Source organism: Botrytis cinerea, chromosome 6, assembly GCF_000143535.2.
Source record: "Botrytis cinerea B05.10 chromosome 6, complete sequence".
Classification (NCBI taxonomy): domain Eukaryota; kingdom Fungi; phylum Ascomycota; class Leotiomycetes; order Helotiales; family Sclerotiniaceae; genus Botrytis; species Botrytis cinerea.
Window position 1 is genome coordinate 801,380 of NC_037315.1, and position 16,520 is coordinate 817,899.

At 44.9% G+C, this 16,520-nt stretch overlaps 5 protein-coding genes across 7 annotated transcripts; 2 read left to right on the top strand and 3 right to left on the bottom strand.

Moving 5' to 3' along the window:
* Positions 1-376: 376 nt before the first annotated feature.
* BCIN_06g02290 (hypothetical protein) lies at positions 377-1,132 on the top strand. Its single transcript, XM_001560377.2, has 2 exons — positions 377-603; positions 655-1,132. Exons 1-2 carry the CDS (start codon positions 488-490, stop codon positions 1,016-1,018), a joined length of 480 nt encoding a protein of 159 aa, XP_001560427.1. The 5' UTR covers positions 377-487; the 3' UTR covers positions 1,019-1,132.
* A 118-nt stretch (positions 1,133-1,250) lies between these two features.
* On the bottom strand, positions 1,251-2,623 carry Bclys12. Its single transcript, XM_001560378.2, has 2 exons — positions 2,557-2,623; positions 1,251-2,466 (listed from the first exon to the last, which is right to left on the bottom strand). Exons 1-2 carry the CDS (start codon positions 2,579-2,581, stop codon positions 1,415-1,417), a joined length of 1,077 nt encoding a protein of 358 aa, XP_001560428.1. The 5' UTR covers positions 2,582-2,623; the 3' UTR covers positions 1,251-1,414.
* Positions 2,624-3,688: 1,065 nt separating this feature from the next.
* Positions 3,689-7,105, top strand: BCIN_06g02310 (hypothetical protein). The gene is made up of 2 exons (XM_001560379.2): positions 3,689-4,458; positions 4,510-7,105. Exons 1-2 carry the CDS (start codon positions 4,359-4,361, stop codon positions 6,612-6,614), a joined length of 2,205 nt encoding a protein of 734 aa, XP_001560429.1. The 5' UTR covers positions 3,689-4,358; the 3' UTR covers positions 6,615-7,105.
* Positions 7,106-8,319: 1,214 nt separating this feature from the next.
* Positions 8,320-11,058, bottom strand: BCIN_06g02320 (hypothetical protein). Its single transcript, XM_001560380.2, has 2 exons — positions 10,379-11,058; positions 8,320-10,306 (listed from the first exon to the last, which is right to left on the bottom strand). The coding sequence occupies exons 1-2, from the start codon at positions 10,535-10,537 to the stop codon at positions 8,882-8,884; spliced, it is 1,584 nt and encodes a 527-aa protein (XP_001560430.1). The 5' UTR covers positions 10,538-11,058; the 3' UTR covers positions 8,320-8,881.
* Positions 11,059-11,100: 42 nt separating this feature from the next.
* BCIN_06g02330 (hypothetical protein) lies at positions 11,101-13,959 on the bottom strand. Of its 3 annotated transcripts, none has more exons than XM_024693389.1 (3): positions 13,491-13,959; positions 11,541-13,402; positions 11,101-11,484 (listed from the first exon to the last, which is right to left on the bottom strand). In XM_024693389.1, the coding sequence occupies exon 2, from the start codon at positions 13,391-13,393 to the stop codon at positions 11,828-11,830; it is 1,566 nt and encodes a 521-aa protein (XP_024549176.1). In that variant the 5' UTR covers positions 13,394-13,402; positions 13,491-13,959; the 3' UTR covers positions 11,101-11,484; positions 11,541-11,827. The 3 variants fall into 3 exon arrangements, with proteins under 3 accessions (XP_024549176.1, XP_024549174.1, XP_024549175.1); XM_024693390.1 differs by having other exon boundaries at positions 13,467-13,959; XM_024693388.1 differs by having other exon boundaries at positions 11,541-13,959.
* Positions 13,960-16,520: the final 2,561 nt, after the last annotated feature.

The window sequence follows — 16,520 nt, forward strand, 5'->3', positions numbered from 1 at the left end:
CCCATAAAAATTCATTATTCACCATCACCAAACTCCCACTTTTCCAAATTGAGCGCCAATTTGCAATTCAGCGCATAGGAGTGTTTTCGCTATCCAGTATGCATCTTGCACAATTGGACGAATCTTCTTTATCGGTGCCATTGTTTACTGGAGTGTGTTAATTGTAGAAATGTTAACCGCTGAGTGGAGGCGGTTACCCCTCTAGGTTCCCAGTAACAAACTCCAGTAATCTTCAATTGCCATGCTTTCATGCACGTCATGTATGACACTCGTGAAAACCATTGAGCGCGCTTCCCCACTATGCCAATTGTACCTATCAACAAAACAATGTCACATCAATACCAGAGACATTATGGGCCAATAGTTTTTCGTCGCAGGGAGAGCAGCAGGAGAATATATATCTCCCCATTTGCTCTTTCGAACAAAAACAAAAATTCCAGAATATCAAAGACACAAAAATTGTACTTCCTCAAATATCATCCGCAACATGCAGAACACATTCGAACATCATAAAACCGAAATCAAGCATCTGTTCTTCTCGGAACATTTGACTATGTCTGCAATTCAAGAAATCATGAGGAAGAAATACGACTTCAATGCATCGTGAGTAGAACTATCGTTGAGATACCTGAGTAAATACTGATAGTTCCACAGGTTATCGGCATACAAAACCAAGCTTGCTGAGTGGAATATGTTTATCCCACTCTCAAACAGTACCAAAGTTATGAAGAATCGACTTCTTCTGGGTAACAGAAAACGACCCGAGCGCCTATATGACCTCTCGAGGTCTACTCCACGCTCTGTTCCATTGACACCTCCGTTGAGCCCTCCGGCCTTGAAATATCAAAATGGGAATACTCGCATCAAGCAAGAACGGGTCGCCCCTTGTTCCATATCTTTAGTCGTCCACTCGGGCGAGAAGAATTCCAGGGAGTCATTTTATCAAGACGAATATATCGTCATCCTTGCAGAGCTCCGCGGAAGACTTGGAGCTGCACTTGGCCGGGAATCAGGCTGAAGAAGTTTAAGCACGCAAAGAATCACCAAGAGAAACCATGAGTTTGTAGCAACGCAAGCCAAGCATAGATGTAGGAGGAGAGCAGGGGGAAACTATTGCAATTGGGCAAAGGCATGGGGGCAGAGGAGCATAAGGCTTTCGCCAAGAAGACTGAGATGAAGAGAATGCATGGTCATCGTGGAAGGCAGAATACGCAAAGGGGTGGCAGTGATACGGTGATCATGTAGGCGATTGGGGATATCATTTTAGCTCATAGCTCCTAGTCCAGGATCTGTCTAACCAGATACCTCCTCAGAAGAGGACTTCAAATACCTTCTCAGAGGGGGACTTCATTTCCAGATAGACAGCCTCAGACCGTTCGAGGAGAAACAACTCTAATAGAAAATTCAAACCATTTTACAAGCGTCTAAGAATGTCCTCAACAACCTCTGTTGTCGTAGCTTTGCCACCAAGGTCAGGGCTTAGCAACTTGCCTTCCTCCAAATTGCCGTCAACAGCAGCATAGATCTTAGCGGCAGCGGCCTCCTCCTCAAGGAACTCCAACATAAGAGCAACACTTCGCAAAGTTGCAATTGGGTTTGCAATGTTTTGACCCATGATATCAGGAGCACTACCATGGCATGGCTCACCAATAGCAAATCCTTCACCAACATTGGCACTTGGAACGAGACCCAAGGAGCCAACAAGAGCGGCAGCTCCATCAGACAGGATATCTCCATAGAGATTTGGTGCCACGATGACGTCGTAGGTCTCGGGTTGACGGAACAATTTGTAAACCATAGAATCGACGATCTGCTCCTCTACACCAACGCTCGAGAATTTTGAGAGGGCCAATGCCTCTCTGGCAGTGGATCGGAAAAGACCATCCGTTTGACTCAAAACGTTCGATTTGTGCGTAATGGTGACCAATGGTGACTTGTGGATGCTTGCAACTCCACTGTCTCTAAGCTTCTGTCTGCGCAATGCGATGTCTCCTGCCATTGTAGCAATTCTGGATGAAGCTCTCTCGGAAATTCTCTTGATTGCTTCCGCGACCTTTCCACTTCCATCAACAGCATCATATGTTCTCTCTTCCTTGACATAAAGATCCTCGGTATTCTCTCTCACAATGACCATATCAATTGGGTTGGCAGCTGTCATGACGCTTTTGACGGGTCTAACATTTGCGTAAAGGTCGAGACGCTTGCGGAGTGCGACGATTGGGGAGGAATAGCCCTTGACAGCTTTGGAAGGAGAACTGACTGCACCAAACAAAGCTCCATCGCATTCAGTCTTGAGAATTTCGACCGTCTTATCTGGCAGAGCAGCTCCGGTTTCTTCGAAGGTTTGAAATCCGGCTTTCAAGTCAACAAACTCAAATTTCAATTTGAGGGAAGCTGGTAAAGCTTCGAGAATTCTTCTTCCTGCTGGGATAACTTCTTTGCCAATTCCATCACCAGGAATGAGACCTTAATGAACCAGTGAAACGTTAGTTTTTGTTTCCAAATGTCAATTGAGTTGGAGGTATAAAAAAAGAGCATGTTTCAATCCTTTCTTACCTATCCTCAAAGTTCTGGAAGCCATGATTTTTGACTCTGTTGACTTCTCGGTTTGCTTTGACCAAACTTTTGAATTGATTGTGGTGGTGGGTGGGATACCCCAAAACTAGACACTGACTTGCGAGATCGGTCTCCAATGAATCTGTGGCCCGACCCTCGGACCACCTTCTCGGCTATTCACACACTCGGATTAAGTGTGTGTTGTCTATTATCACACCTGCAGAGCGCAAACAAACATTCATTCCCCTTTTCTTTATTCACACACGCCTTTCTTCCGAAACCCCTCTCCCTCGTGCGCAGCTAGATACACACCAGGGTAGATTGATGAACGTCTAGGAGAGATGGTAGATAGACGGTCGATGATATGATAGACATTCGACAGTAGACAGTAGACGATAGACGATACAAACCTGTTCAGACATTCGCTGCACTCTCCTGTCTCTCTGGCTGGCTCGGGTTGGACTGCATCGTCACGTCTATCTTCATCAATAGTACTTGTCTACACCTACCTGGGACCCTCCCACCCACCCATCTGCCCCCCTAGATGCTTTCCCGAGTCCCAATTTGTCCTGAGTAGACACAGATGCCCAGTACGACCCAGGGATGCATGTATGTACGGTGTGTATGTCTATGTGTACAACGGTGTATGTAGCTATATATTCCCTCGTGCCTCCTAGTGTTTATTCAAAGTTTCAAATGCTGAATGGATGCACGAACGAATGCACAATCTCAATCATCACCTACATCACCTACCGAGCCCCCATGTAAATTGCAATCATTCTCCATTCTCGAACCATTTCGAATCATCCGTAGAATGTTTCACTTCGCTTCAAAGCCCAATCAAAAGGAGGTCCAAGCTAATTGAGGAAAAGAGTGCCGTTAACTATCCTCATTCACGTACTGGCTCCTGCTGGCTCCTGCTGGCTCCTGCTGGTGCCAGACTGGTCCTGATACTATGACCGATTGTCCGAAGGTTAATTTAAATCACCAAATGGATGGACACAAGACAGTCTTGATATGATCGTTGTGCCTTTTTGTGCCTTTTTGTGTCTTTTGGTCCCTTGCACACAAAATCACATCCTAGTCCCATCATGAACACCCCTATTTCTCCCCCCCCCCCCCCCCCATCGTCGGGATTACAATTTGCAGGCCGTTGAAATATTGAAAAGAAGAAGAAGAAATCCCATCTCCACCCCTGCAGTATCAAGGCCGGGTGATATTTATTCGAGACATAGAGTGTACGACCGTTCATTCAAAACCCCTTCTTACTTTCCTCCATATTCTGGGAACAGACTGGTTCATCTATCTTCTAACTTCTAACTTCCATCTTCTAACTCCTAACCCTTTTCTAATAATATTGCATTTTGCGTTTGTTTACTGCCAGCCACCACCCATAAGTACGACGATACTGCCAGACTGCGAGACCGTACATCGCGTGTGTTACGGTGGCTTCTTTCACTTACTCGATCCAATCCAATACCTGAACCAGTACAAGACAAGCACCAGTGCACGGCAGATGTAATATACCAACAGCTGGCCCTCAATGCCTTATTCGATTCACCACTTGACCAGCTGAGATTCAATACTCATAAAAACTAGTGTCTCTTCTCCTAATTTTAAATACTTGGGGAGACGCAATTGGATACACCTTCCTTCTTCCGCATAGTTAGCAGATCATTGCAACTAGTTTGTGGCAATTACTTCATACTGGGGCTTGGATTGTAGCTCCTTCTGCCTTGGTTATATCGATTTAACTTTCAAGCACAAGTTCAAGAGCCATCGGCTCTATAAAACTCGTCAACATGTCTAACATAAAAAACCTTCGTGCAATGTTCGAACAAAACAACAAGGAGGCTTCAGTGTCACCGCCAGATAGAGGTCGTTCTTCAGGAGAATATACATGTAAGTATTTCGTCACACATTGGGCAGCTTTACGTACTGATTCGCATTTAGTATTCTCACCAGGAAGTAGCACAACACCCCCGAGGCCACTATCGAAAGTCAGAACGAGTTTTGTGACTGTTGAACGAGGCGCACAACAAGCCGGTCAGGCAATACAACTTGGTCTCAAGAGACAAGATAGCAATAGTGAACCCAGCATGGCGAGCGGTGGCAGTATGGCAAGGAGGAGGACGAGTTTCAGTCTAGATGAACAATCTCATCCAAAGGAGACTGAAGAGAGAAAGAAGTCAATATCAGAAGAGTTCGAGGCAAGAAAGGCCAGTATCATGGTTGATGAACTCATTCCCGAGTCTGCCCTGGCAGAAACTCCCGCTCTCGAAGTCAGCAAGCAAATCGGGGATCCGGAACCTACCAAACAAACAATTCCTGAACGTGGTCGAGAATTGGCGGAGCCAGCAGAGATCAAGGAGAATCCAAAGAAGTCCGACGAGGAACCAAAACCAGTGAATACAAGCCCTCCTGCAACCAAAGCAAACAAAAGCCCGACATCGAAAACGGGTCCTTCGAAGACCAATGCAACTGCGAAGGCCTCGGACAAAACTACAAGAAACAAGTCTGCAACGCGGCCTGCACCCATATCTACAGCTAAATCATCCACCACTCCAAAAATTTCTCCAAGAGTATCATCCCCTCCAAAATCTTCCAAACAAGCTCCAAGGACACCAACAACGCCTACAGGTCCTGGGAAGGATGGAAAGCTGCAGAAGAGCAAAACACCAGAGAGAAAACCAGTAGTTACAGCAAAGACTCCAGATAAGAAGCCGGCCAAGAAGACCAGCAGCAACTCGCTGGCCCCCTCAGGTGGTGCGCGAGCTTCAAGTAAGCCAAGATCGGCCAGTCGACCAGCTGTCAAGACCAGGATCCCACCATCGCCTCCACAAAGTGGGCTCAGCAAACCCAAGGCTAGGTCACCCACAAGGCCAGTGCAGCTTCCAGCTTCGCTACTTGCCCCAACAGCTTCTTCTGGCTCGAAAGGTGCTACCTCGACAGCACCTGCCAGACAAACCCAGAGTCGTGCATCTGGAGCTATTAAGAGCGAAACTGCACCACGTTCTCAAAGCCGTGCTGGAAGTGCACCTAAGTCATCCGGCACCACGGCAAAAGCATCGCACCCACCAGTCGCACGTAGTGCTTCGCAAGTGAAGAAAGCAACCACTAGACCATCGCTCGGGACATCTTCAACCCTACAAAGAAAGACTTCAGCAGGAAGTTTACCGCCTGCTTCAGCACCATTGGCCGAGGATGGGTTTTTGTCGCGTATGATGAGGCCTACAGCTTCTTCTGCATCCAAGTCGACTGATAAATCTCCTCCGCCGAAGCGATCGCTATCTACAAAGCGACCATCCAGCAGTCTCGGTCACTCCAAGGTTCGTGATGCTAAGACTGCTTCTCAAGCAATTCAAAAGGCGACCAGGCCTATCACAACTAAGGCGGCTGTTGCAAAGTCCACGGCCCCTGCTACCAAAACAGGTGCCAAAACAGTGCCAAAAAAGAAGTCGGCAGATCTACCCAAGCAAGAAGCTAAGCAACAAACTAAGGAAGCAGAATCACCAAAGGTAGAGGCCACTCCTATGGAATCAGATGTTCCATCAGCTGGAGATGTAACAACTGAAAAGTCTGAGGAGACCATTGTCCAACCTGTGGTTGAAGAAACAGTGGTCGAAGAAAAGGCTACTGCAGCCCCAGTAGTTGAGGAGGAGAAAATCGAAGCTCCCATCGCTCAAACAGAGGCTGCCGTTGCTGAAGAACCAAAGGAGGAGGTTGAAGCCGTCGTTGTCCCAGAGCCAAAGGAGGAAGTTGAAGCCGTCGTTGTCCCAGAGCCAAAGGAGGAAGTTGTGGTCTCAGAGCCTGTAGTTGATGAGGCAGCCCCATCTCCGGAATTAGTTGTCGCCGAGCAGCCAAGCACACCATCTAATGAAACTGAAGCCGAGACTGAACAAATTCAAGACGCGCCTTCATCTGATGAACCATCAAAAGTCAATGCTCAAGTTGCAGCCAACCCAGAAGATGATGAGGACCCTGAGGATGCTGCTGCTAGAGCAGAGATTGCTAGAATCAATGCGGAGATGATGGCTGCTTTGAACAGTTCCGAGTAAAGGGATCCTTTGATTCTTTGAATTGGGACAGGAACATTGTGGATATAATGTATGTCAGTGACTTAGCCAATGAGATTGAGCTGAAGTCATGTATAGGCTGTTGCGCTGTTGTGTTTACGCTGGGTCGAACAACGGAGAGTGGTTTGGAGGACAGTTACAGAGGAATGTTGAGAGAATCGTATGCATTGCTTGATACCTAGTTACGGGAATTTCATGCATCAGTAGGTGTTTGCATTCGTTGCAATGTATGTAGTAGCTTCGGCTTTGTTGTGCAGATATTTTAGGGGAATGGAAGGTCGGTTTATCACAGCGCTGAGTACAGAGATATCAATTTGGGAAATGAAAAAAAGATAAAAATTTGGTAAATTCGTTTCTCGCGATGTTGCCTGCTGGTGACTACGGAGGTGAGGTGAGAACGCTGTAGGGTCTTTGGGGGAGCTGTATTGTTCCAGATACGTGCGATAATTGAGAAGTAATACTCCCGAGTCCCAACGGGTCTTGATATTTGTGAAGATATGTGCATAGCAATGATAGATACAATGTGAACAGCTATGTCGGCTGGGATAGGGGATTCCAACATTATTCCTACTCATCCGGCACAATGAGATAGATGTAAATGAGATTCGGTAATTAATAGATTCGGAAATTTCCCCCTCTAATAAATCATTGCGTTGTTAAGACAGAGAGATGAGTATCCAATTCCACCATGAATCGTATCAAGTACATCTCTTTCATACACATATTACTGTTATTATTATTGTGGTTGCAAGGGATCAAAGAATTGAAATTTAGGGTTTGTAAATGATGATATGTGTGGCGTATGTGACATGTGCGATATGTGCGATATGTATAAGATCATCCATCTTAACTGTATTGTATTATCGTATTTGTACATCCAGCTATCCTTGTGTAAATGTATAAATGTATAAGCCTATCGTTGACCTGACATCTTTCCCCGCAGTATCCAATAATGATACACCGAATCCTTCTGACTAGATATATGGAGATGACTCCAGCAGTTAGCAACTAGCAGTTCATACGCATATGAAAGTATTGGCTGTCTTTGCCTTTCTCCTTCGCTGGCCGGTAGAATGTGATTTTCTCATATCGTAATTGATGTTCTGGATTGGTGATGCTGGTATTGTCGAGTGGGAGTTTGAGATTTGGGGGAATCTTTGAGGTTGGTACTACAGATCTGGGGGAAAGGGGAAGGGAAAGGAAGGGAGAAAAAGACAGAGGGGGGAAGGAAGGGGAGGGAAGATGAAATATGGGCGGAGTAGAGGATGAGCAAGAAAGAAAGAAAGATTAAGAAGGAGTTCTCTAGAAGAGAAGAGAAGGGAAAGGGAAATGATGGAAGAAGGGAGATTGACAAATAGAGCGATGAAATGGTTAGTTGGCATGGGAGTGGTGGAATAGGGGGTTTCAGAAGGTATGAAGAAAGTTGCTTGAGAGGATAGCGTTCTTCTGAAAAGACGTCAATTTAAGCCAAGGGAGATGGAACTGCTGGCTTTCGGCAGGAGTGTGAATGGAGAGACTTGGGGGGTGAAGGAGAAAGAGGTGCGGGATATGAAAAGAAAGACGCAGTGTATAGCGTTGTAATATGCAAATTGCTAAGCTGAATTTCCATCCATGAATCGGGCCACGATCTGCTCTTGGAAATATATTCTCTGACGACATGAAACACATGTTTACATAGCAACCAGCATGAACAACAGACAGGAAAGATAGATTAATCAAAGAATCAACAACATATATATATTGACACTAGAACCAACCAATCGATGGAGTTTTTAAGAGCCGAGTATAGTATAATCTGTGACCAAGCGATACTCTTCCGCCTTTCCCATCGACCCCATCATATCCAATATCTGGAAACTTTCCAATCCAGCTCATCCATAAACTCCTCCGCCCCAATTAGAATTACTCCGGTCACTCCATCCCACTTGTTTGCCATTTGCTTGCTTTTATATACAAGAGGTCTTGCATTAAATTGCATTCAACACCAAACAAAGGCTCAAGCTGAAAACAAATCAATAAAGCAAGTGTCTGGCTCTAAATGCCCCCCAAAAGCGCCATGCTCAAAATCAGAAGTATATAACAATTATTACGAAAGAAAGCGGGTATAGAAAGGTAGGGATTGCTTGATGCGGAAAAGGTAAAATTTGTGTTGGAGAAAGATTATACGCGTATCAAAAATTCGAAGGTTCAACCTGATTATTCAAGATTCATTATTCGTGTCAAAGGTCTTGACTGATTTTGCAAAGAGCTTAACCGAAATGCGTTTGGCTATGTGGGCTATGACCTTCCTCCTCTGTAGTTCCCATAGTCATCGGACTGCCCGGATCGACGTGAATAGAAGGCAAAGATCCTAATCGTAAACTGGGTAATTGCGGGATGCCACCAACACCTCGAGTTGATCTTGTAGATGTACGTCTCTCATCCCGAGGGAAGAGGCCCGAATTTGTGCTGTGGGTGCTTGTCCTTCTCTCCGTCATTACTCCGTCTAGATTCTGCGATCTTCGAGAGCCCGTGCTTTCTAGACTTGGTCCCTCCCCTCTCCCATATATTGGACTGGTATAATCAGGAGGGGGCTCCGTCATGTGATGTGGTAGAGCTGACGCCTCCTCGTGTGGTGTGTCTAACGATACGTTTTCATATCCAGGAGGGCTGCTCAATGGGACATCGTCATGATCTATCATCTCGGGGCTGCTTCCAGCCCTATCTTCATGATTATCATTCGAGTCCCCAGGACCTATGGATCGACGAAGCGGACTTTCCGGTCGGGAATCAGCCCGAGACCTGGTAAATCCCGGAGAAGGTAGGTCCGAGTTCACTGTGTCAATACTTAACACTGAACTTGCGCTGCGATCTCTCCGATGATAACGGCTACTCGCGGCCATACTAGCTGCATCGCCAAGCAATCCTTGTCGTTCGCTCTCATCACTGTTTGCGCGTAATCGTGTACCGTCATGTCTCGCGACCCCCAGATCACCATATGCAACCGATGAAACTGCACGTTGACGTTCTTTCTTGATTCTTTCATGTTCTGCTCTGAGCTCTTCGACGGTTGGTCCAGTACTGGTATTCGCAGGTCGAGATTGAAGTTCTCTCAATGCAACATGATCGCCTCGTTCTCTAGCCTCTCTCCTTAGTCGTCTTCGCTCTTCTCGTTCTTCGTTCTCGCGCCGTCTCGCAAGTCGGACCTGGTATAAAGCCTCCATCTCTGCCTCCCGTTGTGACTCTTCTTCGTCGATAGTTTCCGGGAATTCTAACACGACGTCAATGCCCCCTCGGTCGCCCTCCCTTCCCAGCACCTGCTCATTTTGTCCCGGTGTCATATTATAAGCTGGTAGCGTCATTACCGAGCGGACTGAAGTATTCCTATCGACTCCCGCCGCATCGTTGTTTGCGACATTTTCAACAGTAGTTCGGGCGGCAGCATTGAACGATGGGGGTGGACGACTGGATAAGTTTCTGCCAGCACCAGATACGCCGGCGGCTCCTGTGTATTCGTGGGGATCATTATGGCCTGGCAGACGATATTGATGAGCTTCCGGGTCCCAACTTTCCCATGCCTTTTTCAAAAATACTGTAGGTATGTATTTTGGATTCTTGTGCTTGATCCGAGTTCGACGTATGATGTAAAGTGCAAGGAGCAACAATATAAGTCCAAATAAAGTTACTGTGATTGCCTATAGAGATAATCATTAGAGTCCATCTTTGCAATTCCATTGGTTCATGAGTTATATATGCGAGGCACATACAATAATATAAGTTGGCCTGGTACTAGAATCAGATTGAGACTGTCCGGATGGAGTGGCCGTTGTTGCTGTAGAAGAATGATTGGGCTCCGCGGTGGGCGATGAAAGTTCATTGTTAGACGGGCCATCCTGCCGCCTTGACAGTCTGCGGACGGGGAGCATCGTAGAACAATAGAAGCAATGGATCAAAATATGTTTTCTAGGCGCAATACCAAAGCTCTTTGTGAAAGATTGGTCACCTCATCGACGTCTAAGCTGACATTTGATGACCTTTTCTCGCTGTAGGTAGAGATCGGTAGGCTGGGCTGAGGATGCGGGCGGCAATTGCGTGTTTTTAATCGCGCTGACAAGGTTGATTTGACTGAGGGCCTTCAATTTCTCCGATCCTTCGATATTAGATTGCTGCTGAGTTGTTGAATTGTGCTGGTATGATATATTGAATACTAATCAATTAGGAGCGAATCTCTCAAAAACCTCACTTCGAGTACATGGCTGAATGGTCTGCGTATACAAGATTAACAGGTTGGTGGTGAATGTGGTTGGGAAGAAGTTACAAGTTAGAAGTTTATTAGAAGTGCAGAAGTGAGGGTGTCTCGTCTCTTCTTTCGTCCGAAAGCTCCATGAATGCGGATTTCATTGGATGAACTACTTTCTCACTGTTCACAATACCCTTGTTGAGCGCCACTGTGTATATTTATAATGATAATGATAGATTGCCTACTCCGTACAACTAGTTACAGGTAGTAAAAGTGGAACCGTTCATATTGTTATTAGCTAGATCCCTTTTCTAATTATAAGAATTTTAGTATTAATCTTGCTAGTATCGTATCGTATCTTGGGTACTTTGTTTTTTCGCTTCCGTATCCTCATGCTCATTTGTGAACCCCTCGCGTTTAGATGATACCTATAGTTATGTATAATATTGCTGGTTATCCCAAGACTTGTCTTCCCCTTTCTTCCCTTGTTTCAAATAGATTTGTTCATCGTGAATAGAATGCATTATTATTATTGTTGTTGTGATTGTTCACCTAGATACCGGTACTCCACATCATGGAAAGGGTTCGCTAGAAGAATTGACAAGCATTTGGTCTAAGCTGTAAGATAAGCAACTGTTTTTTGTTAGCCTCCGTTTTTGATTAACTGGCAAGGTAAGAAGATCACATACAGTATTCAGTTGGCCAAACCATTCGTATACATGGAATGCTTTATTAGTATATGTTGAAATCGCACAACTTTACGCTCCGTACCTTTTTGGGACGGTCTCTACTATTGACAATACTGTTCAGCACCCACCTAATCATACAAGTGAAGTTGGCATTCTAAAAGGTGCGCTCTACGTATTCTAGACTACCTACACATACATATTCAAGATGGAGGTGTCTTGTTGCTTCTTCGCTGTTTACATCATCGACCCTTCTGCACACGATTTTTGTAGGCTTATATTATATGAAGTTATATTTTTACTCGCTTAAATGTATTGCTACCAGTTCCTAGGCTTTTTCGAGAAAGAGGTTTGCTGTTCTCTCCACTAATATCAGTGGCCGGCTTGATAAACTCCATGAACACATGAGCAACACAAGCACTTTTCTGAAGGTCGTACTTGTCTTTGTTGTATCCAGAGTGTAGAGCAACAGTGCGAGCAATATTGCCTAGCTTCACAAAATCATTTACCAATAACGGATTCATCTCGGCGCCATGGTGAACTTCATTAGCCCATTTGATCAGTTTGGCCATATCTGAAATTAGCCATGAATTCTTCTCCTCCCATAACACAGGAGAATTGTCGGAATCGAACGGGTCATAGAAAAACAGCGCAGAGCACCAGGGTATAGTAGCGTCGAATACACCAGTATTAGACGTACGGACACAGTTACCTAGAATTGACAACTTGGTAGTCAAACGTTTGTGTGCGTATACATTCGAATTTATTTGCATGGCTGCTTGTATCCATTCCACAAACTTTGACTCAAGTATCTTCGAAACTTCTAAATCTTGATTAAATTGCTGACTTAATTCTCGAGAATTGAAGTTAGCGAGACGTTCCTCATCCGAATCCACTTCGAAGTCCATTTCGATATACCTCGAATCGTCTTCCACAGATCTCAAGTCCTTTTCGATATCATACGAGCTCACTCTGTCATTCAACGAGTCTTCGATGCTAGGAGAAAAAATGCCATGCAGCACCGGCGGAAGGTCCGGGCTGACTGGAGTGCGAGTCGGTGTTTCGGCAATAGCCTTTTCGATAATATTGATCGATGGTGCTTCCTTCTCGAAAGTTATTGGTGGTGACCGAGGAACCTGCACTTCCGGAGACTCTAAAGTATATGGTGGCGGTAGTACATGTTGTTGCTCCTCAGATAAGAATTTATTCCATTCTACTAAGATAGCCCCCTGCTGAATGTACATTTCCTTTATGTTGGTTTTACATGTATCGATGGTAGCACAAGCGTTGACTAGGTGCGTGCGAAGCTTTTCCAAATTCACTTTCGCGTAAGTGCTTGGTCTGATGTATACGCCAAAGGTGGTTGTATTAGACAGAGATTCAAAGCTACGAACCAACTTCTCTGCAGTCGTAGTGCTGGGCCTAATGATCGGGGCAGTCTTCTTCTTCATAACGACAAATCCCTTAGCAGTCAGATTAAATTGTATGAGAAAGACATGTTGTGAATCGGTTAAACCAGCTTCGTGAATTGCAGAGGCGTCGTGTGATAAATCATCAATGCTTGATATCGGACGAGGTGTAGAGGCACTTGCGAAGTCGGCGTCTGGAGGAACAACCAACAACATATCCATTTGTTGCTTCTTGCCAGCGAGCTTGATAGAGATCTGGAGCTTAAAGTGAATATGAACATGTCCTTCTGTGTCAAGGTATGCAGCCATAAAAAACTTTGGATTCTGCTTGTTACCATACAAACAAGAACCTAGCGTCACAGTTGTACCTGATTGATCTACCCATTTTAAAAATACTCTCTCCTCAAGGATCTTTTCTAGCTGAAGCTTCTCAATCGGGACCGACATTATTGACCTCTAGAACTAAAATTAGCAATAAAACATAGTGAAGACTGATTACATTAAAAGAATGCTAGCCCACACTCTACGTGTGATTCCCACCCACCCAGGCTATAGAGCAGCCTTGACTCTTCGGACAAAATGAGGCGCAGAAGTGATCAATAATGGCTACTATATAAAATTAAATTGTGTTGGAATTGTTCTAAGCAGTAGATACTGAAGGACGTAACCACTGCCAGGGTTGTTCTAAACAGCAAGTACTGAAGGACGTAACCACCGCCAGAGTTGTTCTAAACAGCAGATGCTGAAGGACGTAACCACTGCCAGGGTTGTTCTAAACAGTAGGTGCCGAAGGACATAACCACCGCCAGGGCTGTTCTAAACAGTATATACTGTAGGAAACAACACAACGCGATATAGGACCGATTTTGTCGGAGAAACTATGCTTGTATGTTCGTAATTGATGTTGCGCGATGGGAAAATATAGCGATAGCGACAGGCGAACCACGTTCGTATAAAGAGGTATAGAGACGGCGATGATGATGGCGATGAAGATGGGGGGATATAGAGATGGCGATGGAGATGGAAATGGAGGGAAAGATAAGCAAGCAAAGATGAGCACAACTTGCGTAAAACTGCTTAGGTAAGCACTCCAGCAAACGAGACCAATCAGAGCCACCGAATCACCTATGCTTCACTGCTCAAATATTCACGTGACTTTAGCTAATACTTGGCTCTCCGGTCTCGAGGTATCCCGACTGTTCTGCCTCAATTGTTGGTAAATTAAATAAATTAGAACATGGGCTTCGGAAAAGACAAGTAGGTGGGTGCTGTTCTCACCAGAAACGAAATTGGATATCTCAAATATTCCATCTAGGAGACTTATACCTAGGTAATTCTCCACCGTTCGTATCAACCTCATACAGAGTACAGTCATCGAAACTGTAGTGTTCGGTAATCGAATTGCATTGGCTTGAAAATGGGTCTTTTCGAGGTCGAGATTTTCCAAATCTTATGACAAGGATAACATCACTTGGGTACGTACCCAGCGGAGTCAAAAAGTACAGGGTGAAGAGAAATCATTCGGAACTCGGAGGGTGCTTCAATAGAAATTGTTCTTCTTGTTTTGTGAGTATGGGAATGTGAAGCCATTTTGGTCTCTGAGTTGACATCCCTCCAGATTTTCAATACATACACTTGTTTGTGCCTGAAAGCACAAAAGCAGTACTTTAAATCTCACGCCGTAGTTAGATGAATCAATCAATCAATCGCAGTCTGCAGGATGCAAATATACATGCTACGTGCCGAACAGGGAAAGGGCAATCGATACAATAATGTACTACGTATACCATCGTTTGTTCGAGTTACTACAGCATCGTCTCTCGGCACGATTTTATACCTTTGATAAATTGTTGAAAGCTCAAAGCTAAATGATAGGCTATACATGGCCTCCGCATGGTGATGTCACCATCAATTCTCCTCGGATAGATCACAACTTATCAACACCTGCTTCTATCCAGTATTTGGTCTTCAAGCTTGGTTGCATCGTCTATATCCCGCTTCTTCTTTGCCATGTTCAATCCATAATTTGAATGGAATCTGTTTGAGGGCTTTGTCCTGGCTTCTACTGATTGCAGAGAGCAATGAAACCCAAGACGTGAGCACTGGATTTGTAGGAGGAAAGACTTTTACACCATCTTCTTCAACAGAGCCAGATCTGTAGTAAGCGATGCCGAAACATCGTCAATGGTTGACTCGAGGGTGCTCGGTAGCTCTTGAATTTGTGCAACAGAGCTTGCAGACAAGAGAAATTGATTGAACTGTAGACACAGCGAAACATGCAAACTTGACGACACCTTTGATATTGGGGCGAAAGGTTGAAAGTGATAAGTTGAAATTGACAGTCCAAGAGTCATCAATTATGTCAGTCACAGATTCCTGTAGCTTGTTGTGGATCTTGAAATCAAGACCCAAGTCATTCTTCGAGAGGTTAGTTTCTAGAAATGTAACATGATCTGTGGAAAATTCTGTTTCAAACCCATGCCCATTACTTTTTCCGACTTGAAGGGACGGCTAATTGTTTCTATTCGGACAGAATACGTGCAAAACAGAGCTAGAATGCAGGATCGTTTGCAGGATATAACACCCAATCGAGCCTGTGGAACTGGTAAGGGCAACAACACGCTGGTCAGACCGTCGAACTTGTCGAGGAGTAGCACGCTAAAGATCTATAGCATAATTTTTTTTTAGGGGGGGGTTCGTTTACTTAGTCAAGACTGTCTCCCGAAGGGGGTAAGACTGCAGTTATTCAAAGCACACTCGATAAATCTAATTGTAATGTTTTGGTACTTTTTATTGTCGCCCTACGCTTTTACTAAACTACAGTCAAGATTCAAGAGTGTAAAGTTTAGTCTACATGATATACTTGTAACCATCTGCTTAACTACATTCCTGGTTTTCAAACGATTTATTGTTACTAGGAGCACATCTCATATCTAGCTGTAATTTGCAAGAACGCGACCCAGTCATGGGAGTGCAATTACACATGGGCTAATTTTCGAAACCTTTCCCTCTATCTGTTCTGATAGATGATTATGCTTCAGAGAGCTTAGGCAAGTGCACACTGCAATGTCAGCTATCGTCGACTCAATCCAAGTAAATTTGTCGTCGAATCCTCGGCCATCAAATGCGTACGGCATGCATTCGGAGGACGATCGTCGCTACAATGAGTTTGCGCCCCCCTTCGGTCTCGGCTGCCGCCGTGTCATTCCCGAAAACGGTTTGAGAGAAGTTATTCACCAGTCCAATATTTTGCTGCAGCTAAAGGACCAAAGATGAACACTATAGTAAATTATAGCTCAAGCTCCATGCCAATCAGCACTGCTAAGTGCTCAAATGGCTTAGATACCTCATACCTACCGCGCTTTCATTCATTGCCCGCGGTGGAGTAAATCATGAATGTCAATGGCCACATCATTGACAGGCGTGTTTAGGGTTGACAGTTCCAGATGCGCCTAACTCCTTTATGTCCATGGGCCCTTCGTGGCCTGCCTGTTCGCAATGACTTCATTATGAGACCCGCGCCTCTGCAACAGAAATTTTCCATACTCACGTGCAAGCATTTTCGTAAAAAACG